General features: G+C 37.9%; 2 protein-coding genes across 6 annotated transcripts in view; both read right to left on the reverse strand.

Annotated features, from left to right (window-relative positions):
* Orp8 (Oxysterol-binding protein-related protein 8) overlaps positions 1-4245 on the reverse strand; it is a 10470-nt gene extending 6225 nt beyond the window's left edge. The window contains 7 exon segments of the mRNA XM_011299993.1: positions 468-786; positions 846-990; positions 1229-1456; positions 1539-1591; positions 1954-2085; positions 3359-3497; positions 3871-4245. Coding sequence (XP_011298295.1) covers positions 468-786; positions 846-990; positions 1229-1456; positions 1539-1591; positions 1954-2085; positions 3359-3494 — 1013 coding nt within the window. The 5' untranslated portion in view covers positions 3495-3497; positions 3871-4245.
* Positions 4246-4918: 673 nt separating this feature from the next.
* LOC105263667 (uncharacterized) lies at positions 4919-8086 on the reverse strand. 5 transcript variants are annotated; one of them, XM_011300043.1, is made up of 4 exons: positions 7074-8086; positions 6382-6525; positions 6014-6315; positions 4919-5468 (listed from the first exon to the last, which is right to left on the reverse strand). In XM_011300043.1, exons 3-4 carry the CDS (start codon positions 6275-6277, stop codon positions 5361-5363), a joined length of 372 nt encoding a protein of 123 aa, XP_011298345.1. In that variant the 5' UTR covers positions 6278-6315; positions 6382-6525; positions 7074-8086; the 3' UTR covers positions 4919-5360. The 5 variants fall into 5 exon arrangements, with proteins under 5 accessions (XP_011298345.1, XP_011298354.1, XP_011298321.1 ...); XM_011300052.1 differs by having other exon boundaries at positions 6014-6324; XM_011300019.1 differs by having other exon boundaries at positions 6014-6302; positions 6373-6525.
* Positions 8087-8143: the final 57 nt, after the last annotated feature.

Raw genomic sequence — 8143 nt, forward strand, 5'->3', positions numbered from 1 at the left:
TCTGAATGAGTGGCAGATGGTTGTACTCATATTTTTTACTGATAATTCTGTCAGCTTTATCTCGAGGAAAATTAATTACTAACGACTATATATATATATATCTTCTCTATTCCAATATTTATAAAGTATTTTTCTCAAACAAAATGAGTTTATCTCACTTTGATCACATAACGGTGGATTCAAATAGGGTGACGTGTCCTTCAAAGAATTCTTCAGAATCCTCGACATTTTAATATTCCAAATGAAAAGATTCTGCCTTCATTCTGGACGTTAAGGAATCCCCTCGAATTGAGTACAGAAATACCTGAATGACTGACAGATAATTTCCCCACTCATACATTTTCCAATATTTTCCGGTGAGGTGAATTAATTTCTGACAATGACATGAATTCTTAAGTCTTCTTCAATACTCCCATCTCCCAAGATTTCCTCCAAGAGGGTTTTCCCTGATTATTTTTTAAAGAAAGGATTTACTCTCTTGTCTGTTGTTTGACAGACTTGAGTTAAATGAAATGAATCTTCTATTGCCGGCATTATCTTCTTGCAATTAAGGAAAAAATATCTTACCGTGATCGAAATGCTTCTCGTAGTCAGCCTCACTCCATTGTGTCTCGTGTGTTGTTGTTGCATCGTGTTGTGGAGAACGAGGAAGAATACTCGTTGATCTAACAATGAGTGACGAGCAACGCAACGATAACTCAAGTGCATCCAGCCAGCATTTTCCAGCTGCCTGAGATGGAGCGCGAAATATTAAATAGGAGGTTGGTAGTGGTTGCACAACAGCGCCTAAAAATAAATCATTTATATTGCCATCTCCAAGTTGATTGTGTCCTCCATTGATTTACCAATAGCTTCCTTCTCCGGACCCCTCGGCGCCCAAATCGATTGTTCGAGTGGATGAAACAGTTTGAAACAGAAACCATCCTTCTTACTTGGTCGTTCGATCACTTGGCAGATGTTTAGGAGGACTGTTCCAACCCAGTGATTGCTCTGCAATAGTTTACATTCGAAAGGGGGGAATAAATCATGAGTTATTTGCCTCGGCAAATGGGTCAGTTTACCCAAGTGCATCATAAATTCACATCACAAATTGCCAAACAATCAATACGTGATTGAAAAATAAGATGAAGATAAAAATTTCAGACATTTATCATATTTATCATATTTATATTTAGATAATTTATCAAAATAACTTATAATAATGTCTAATTAATTATTTTCTCCATACCTTTATTTTTGGACTCTTGTAGAGTAATAGCAGCCCTGGCTTCAGGATGCACCAGAGTTTTGTCCAGCTCTTGAGAGTTCCACGTACCTTCAACCAGTCACTCATTACAACAACTGTGGGATCCTTCAGAGAACTCAGCAGTTCGTTTGCAACTCGTTTCTTCTCGATTCGATAGTTCTTTCGTTGTGCTTTGTAAGATTCCTTTCGTGTTAGCTTACAGGAGTCGGCCTGTTCAATTTTTATTGACGGTTAATAATTCAATTCAGGGACATACGAATGCCGAACTATCAACTTCGAATAATTTATTCACCTTATCCGAAGCGGAATCCAATTTCAAATTGCTCTCCACCATCGCCGAAAGCCCTAAAACATTATCAAATCATTGATAAAGTACTGAGAAGTGTACAATCAGCCGAACTGAGTCGATACCTTACCAGTGGCATCTGAAGCTATAGAATGGCCTCAAAAAAAAAAAATAGATATCTCATAATTATCCCCGAAAGTGCAGATAGCCTTTCAAAATTCCAGCGTAAACACAATGAAGACATGATGCGTATTCATTAAAATGATTCAGTAAGCAATTGGATGTAACGAAATTGATGGATAAATATGTAATTATTTGAAGCCATACTTTAAATGCCAATGGGTACAGTAAAAATGGCTCGTAGCGTAGCATTGTAACACCAACAGAAAATACTAAAGTTCTGGTTGAAAAAAAAAAATACCTGGAGAAAGCGGAGGAGCACCTGAGGCGAGATTAACGTTAGCTGTGAGTGATTCTGACGATGGTAGCTTGGACAATTGGGCTGGTTGTGCATGGACACTTCCCTGACGAGGCCGTCGATCATCTCCAGGCGCTACATTATTTTTTTCTCATTCTTTTTATCACGAATTTATGATTTATCTTCTAACAACTCTTAGATACTATTCGACATCAATTTTTCACGTGACTCTTTTAATCCTTGACATCGTAAAAGTCTTACCTCTTTTACCAGTCAATTTAATCCATCTACCCATCACACAGATATTTCATTAATCAATTCATGCATGAGATGATATCGAAACTAAAGCCGATATTTTCATCCTCAAAAAAAAAGTAATGACGAAATAATATGGAAAAGCTCCATTCCCAAAATGAAGTGCTGTATTGGAAATATAATTAATGCCATCTCTTTGAGAGTATAAATAATAATAAGTAATAAATGAAGCAGGTGGATTTGACCAGTAATTCAGACAGAGCGATCCCCTCCTATAATTTATCCTCGAACACCCACTTGCCCATGGCTATCACAACGCACTGAGGTAAAGAACACGTCAAGTGAGGATAATAAACAGGTATAATAAAATGTTTTCAGTGTCTAGGGTCAGTCAATATTGATTTCCCAGTATCATCAGCCCAACAAGTAAAGTTTCTGTGCCAAGTCGATTCATATTAATGAACTCGGTTGTTGCAACGTATTAAACAAGGTTGATAATTTTCTCCTCAATAATCATCAAGGATACCCCCCATGTGGCATTGAAAAGAGATATTATTTCGTTCCCTCCCCTTCAAATTCCTCAATTTTAAATCACAATAATAAAAGGGATCATGCAATAGCACCTGCATTTCATCCCACTAATTATCTCCTACAGTCCGACTGCATGCAGACCTCAAAATCAACATTATCATGATTGTAAAGATCGCGTTAGTGACGCAGTTGAGGGAATTGTCGCGTCATTCTCGATTACACGTACTTCTGTTAACAAACTTTTTACGTTTTATTATTGATACTGACCCCCACCGTAATTTCAAGTTTAAAAATTCAGTAACAAAAGCCTGGATTTTTATTTTCTATTCATTATTTTATCCATTCCAACAATCATCTATGACACTATCAGCGTCGGTTATCACTCAACAAAAACGAGAAAACGAGAAAACGAGAAAACGAGAAAACGAGAAAACGAGAAAACTCGAGATCTGGTAATAAATCCACAGAAAAGTACATGAATGGAGTTGTAATTCACGAGATAATAATAACAAGTATAATAGCGCAGTATCAATCACAAAAGTTGTGTCGAATGAGAAAAACATGTGCAATGATGGTGGAACAATGACAGACATGGAGAATAAATAAATAATCGAGTACTTACGATTGCTGAGGGACCGACTGACGCCTGGTGGTGTCATCGTCTTCATGGGCTCGGCATTGTGACCAGTGGAAACAGACTGTGACTCGGACGAGGGCCTCTGTCGTTCGCCAGGAACCATTATCGGTTGAGAGCTCATTTTCTAATCCAACAGTGTAAAAATAAACTAATCATTCAGACTGGACATATCTCAATTCCCTCATCTCCAGCACGACCAACCACATCATCTACCCTAAAAGCCCAGGAAATATCACGAATGGATAATCAATTCCAAGGATGCAGAGACTAGATACATGACAATAAATTATCAAACAAGTACGACGTAAGATGCACTTTTCTTGTGCAAAAAAAAAATACTGGGGATGTGTCCCTGGGCCGCAATGCGGTAGAGACAGATAGGCACAGGTAGACCCAGGTAGACACAGGTAGAGGCAGATCGAGGTAGTCAGAGGTATCTGTCAAAATTTTCAGTAAAAATGGAGTAAATTATTTATAAAAAAAAAAAAAACACTCACCAGATCTGGAAATGACGACCTCCAGACAATCTCCACCGATTAGTCCCTCATTCACACGTTAACTCCGTTAGATTGGTCGACAATCCCACAAACACATGTGGGAATATTTTTTTTATCTCTAGAGTAATTACGTTGACCTCAAGTATCGAGTCTGGTTGTTCATGTTTCACAGATGCTGGGGAATAGTGAAAGATTCCCGGGAACAGGGAGGCACTCACCTTGCACCACTTCACTCTGGGGTTAATATTGCTCTCAGTTTATTGGAAATTAGTCGTTAAACGAGGAATATATTTAATTCACGGGTTAATATTGACTTGGACACATGTTGTAATACGTGTAGTAGTGTTAGCATGACGCACAATTGATCAGTGCCTGAGGAGAAGCACGAATACGCCGGCTCCCCACTTTATTTTTCACTTTTTTTCTCAGGTTTTTTTTTATCCTCGTTGCTCTTGCGTGTAGAATTGTCGAGGTACAACCGCTGATTCTGACACATGAGGGCGTTGCAACTCGCTCCAAATCCAATCTTATGGCACTCGTCGTTGTTGGCGCCACGAGGTCCATAAAAAAATTTATATCACTGGTAATCGATTATGCACATCGACGATGCACCATTTTTCACTTTATTTCAATATTTTATTCCATGGGGTAATTATACTTGATTATTCCGTTATTATTTTGTGAGGTGGGATGTTTTGCTATTTCTCATGAAAATCAATTCGTGTTTGCAGGGTCGATTATCGCGATATCGCGAATATCAGATGTACCTTTTTTTGATGTTTTTTATCTCTTCTGGACTTTTCATGATGTCATTGTTGATGACTGAGGGCATTCTGGTGGCGATTGGTATGCTAGGATGGGTGCATTGTTTTTTGTTGGTGAGAATTGAGTTGGCAAGGATTAATTCATATGGAGGATTAATTAATATGAAGGATTAATTATGATTCATGTTGATGGGGGGTTTTTTTTTTTGAAGGAACACGTCTTGTCCCTGGGTTATAAATTGATGACAGATTTTTTAATTTTTAAATTCTCTGTGGGTGTTGAGATGAATTTTAGGTTTAGGTTTAGAGTTGTTTTTTTCAAGACAGCGGATTTTCCTCGTGAATTTTCTTCGGTAATGAGGAATGAAGCCTTAGGAGAAATTAAAAGTAAAAGGTCTTCAAACTTCAAGAAAACGTAATCCCATATTGGGGATTAGACTGACTTTGCAAGTGAGTGTTTTTTATTTATGTTCAGTGGTGAAATGTTTGAAACGTTGCGCATGAGATAATGGAAATAACAGAAATCTGAATTACAAATTTATGGGGATTTTGGTGGAGTCGATTGAGGGCTATTGTGGAAAATTATTGGGGCAGATGGATTTGAATTAATTCTGACGTGTGTTGCTATCGATTTTTACTGGCCAGTGGAAAGAGAGGTTTTTCGCTTATCAACGGGAAGTAATCGGGGATTTAAATTTCAATGGATGAGTTTTTTTTTGAATTTCTTCAGTAGGAATCGGAATCACTCTCTTCCTCGCTGGAATTCGTGTACGAGGGTGAGGTTCTTCCTCTGGAAACCAATCTTGTCGATCTCAAACGACGTCCAGGTCTTTTCTGAAGGCAAATTACAGACATGAAGATTCTTTAACAGATTTAACGACAATACAAGCTGTTTTTTTTTGTGAGTACTGTGGGATATTCTTCGGTCGAAAATATTCTGCAAAAAGGAATCGTTGACGGATTGCATATTAGTCATCGTCTCCTTTTCGTGATTTTTTTATTGCCGCATAAAAACCGGCGGGAGATAACGAATTTTTTTTAACACCTTTTATATAGGTCTCACCTTGCTCTACAAAAGAACGTCTCGCTAAAATTTTGTCTGGTATCGTTGTTTCATTTCTAGATGAATTTTAACGGAATATTTCACTTTGCGAAATTTTCGTAGAAATATTTGTAATCTGTTTTATATAAAAATGGGTCACGATATTATTATTGACTATTATTGTCAATAATTAATCAATTGAAGACAATTCTCGTGCTCTTCATTCAAAAATAATAATTTTAATAATTATTTAACTCGTTCTTTTTGAAATTTTTCTTCTATTTCTTTTTTGCAATTTTAATTTGGATCGAGCAAGATGAATTGTTAATTAATTTACTTTGTAATATCTCTCCCAAAATGCAGAAAAATCGGTCTTGTAATTATACGCCTCTTGTCTAAATGTCGATGTGCAGTACGTGTCCTTGCGAAATCTCGACAGGATGCCAATGGAAACCGCATGATCGAGCATGTCCTTCAGCTCGATCTTCAGATCATCGGGATTTTGTTCAATAGGATAGAATCGCTTCAAATGATCGCCGATCATTTTCGAGCTGACCAATGCCCTCCTCTTCTCGAGCTCCTCGACGGCACACCGGAGCATCTCGAGGGTTATCGAACATGATCCTCTGGAATGTCGACCTAGAAACCCTCAAATTCTTTCATAGAATCGTTGAATACCAACGAAAACGAGATTACCTGTCATACTCAATGAATCTCCAGCATTTTTTCATCGCAGAAAATTCACACCGAGGTATCTCCCATCTCTAGATAATTTTCCCGATAAAACGTCAAAAGGGTCTTATCGGTATCGTGCGAAAATAGTTGAGAATCGTGATGCTGTGAGTCATTCTAAAAGAAGGGGACGTCCACCGTGAATGAGAAGGGGAATTCTAAGAAAGAAATCTCCGGAAATTCCTCCCGCCCGGGGAAGACGAAACATGAAATTTCAATAATAATCCGGAATAAAATCACAAAAGGGTACGCAAAAATTCTGAAATACTACATCATGTCACTGATACATAAACTGAAATAGCAGCGAAATTAACAAAATTACTAAAATTGTTCTATAACGTGATCTTTTAAAAAACCAAAATAATTAAAAAAAAATTTTTCCTGGAGCACAGCCCCAGGTGACTTGGGGGTGTCATTCCAAGATATTATGGCATGTGCTCCAGACGAATCCAGTGAATGAAAATTCATCTTAAATTATATAAACTCATATCTCAATGAATTACCAGCTGTTAAATTATCTGGTGTTCTTGGGCGACCGAATTATTAATAAATCCCCTCTTTATATTAATTATCTATTGATGAATTTCATGTTGAATGTCGTAATTGAATGAATTTGACAGTTGAAAAACAGAATTTTCGGAGGCATTTGGAAAAATATCACCTACACAGACGGACCCCACGCAATGTTAGGATTGAAGTTGGTGTGTGGCACGTGGGTGAGGCCTTAAGATACCGAGGGCTACGACAAATGGCAGACTGCCGTCTAAAGTACACTGGAGGAGGCAATGGGATACACCAGTCACAGCGGCGCCTTCTTCATCAGTTTTTATCCGCTCGCTGCGTAGTCTGGACTCAACTCATTCCTCACCAGTTGTATCTGGTTGTATTGTGAAAGTTCAAGTGAATGTGAACATTCATTTTCATTCGTTCATGGGATTTTCCTCAATTACACACTACGTAAGCACAAATACCTCATTCATTACACAACCAATTGTTCGCTTCTCTATTTATTATTATCATTTATCAATTGTTTTCATTCATTTATTATTTATGCTTTCTCTCATTAATTTGTACGCATGTGTCATTCAGACAAAGGAGTATCTCAGATGATTATTCATAAAATAGTGACTCAAGCGTTCGCGCGCCACCGCCAAGTACTCTTTTAATACGTGATTTCAAATGTCGATGGCAATTGCACTTGTGTACATATTATTATGAGCTGTGAGTCATACTCACCAGCTTCTCGTTTACTCGGAAAATTGATACGTTAATCCAAGAATTATTGAGTTGAACAATTTTGCTGGGGGGTTTTCATGTTGTTGTTACTTTCGATTTGATTTTATTGTTGGCGCGCGGCTTCCGGGATTTCTTTTGAATCACTGATTCAATTTGTGACGCAGAAGTGAATTGTTTTTACGTTAATTCCAAACAGTATGGAGGGACAGCAGTATGGATTGAGTAAGTGGGAAAGTCCAAGTATGTGCACACTGGGGTATTGAGAAAAAAACATTCTAAATTGGGTTTTAATGAATGGCAGGCGGCTTTCAGTCTGGCACTGGCTTTTCCCTTTTTAAGGGGTATTTTTGGAGTTCCCCGCCGAGTTCCTGGACTGACGGGATTTTATTTTTACTTGTCATAGGTTTCGAGTGGTTGGGAATTGATGCATTATTGAAATTGTATTTTTAGGGGTCTCAGGGGGCGGATGTGTGTCATCTGGAGATTGGCATGCATCTTC

Source organism: Fopius arisanus, unplaced genomic scaffold (genome assembly GCF_000806365.1).
Source record: "Fopius arisanus strain USDA-PBARC FA_bdor unplaced genomic scaffold, ASM80636v1 scaffold00001, whole genome shotgun sequence".
Taxonomy (NCBI): Eukaryota; Metazoa; Arthropoda; class Insecta; order Hymenoptera; family Braconidae; genus Fopius; species Fopius arisanus.

Excerpts from the sequence above, each read along its gene's own strand:
- LOC105263667 (XM_011300019.1), bottom strand. The coding sequence starts at position 6,407 with ATGAAAAAATGCTGGAGATTCATTGAGTATGACAG. Across the intron at positions 6,303-6,372 it reads AGATTCATTGAGTATGACAG|AGGATCATGTTCGATAACCC; the intron begins GTAATCTCGTTT and ends TCGACATTCCAG. Across the intron at positions 5,469-6,013 it reads TTTGGGAGAGATATTACAAA|AAAAGACCTGGACGTCGTTT; the intron begins GTAAATTAATTA and ends ATTTGCCTTCAG.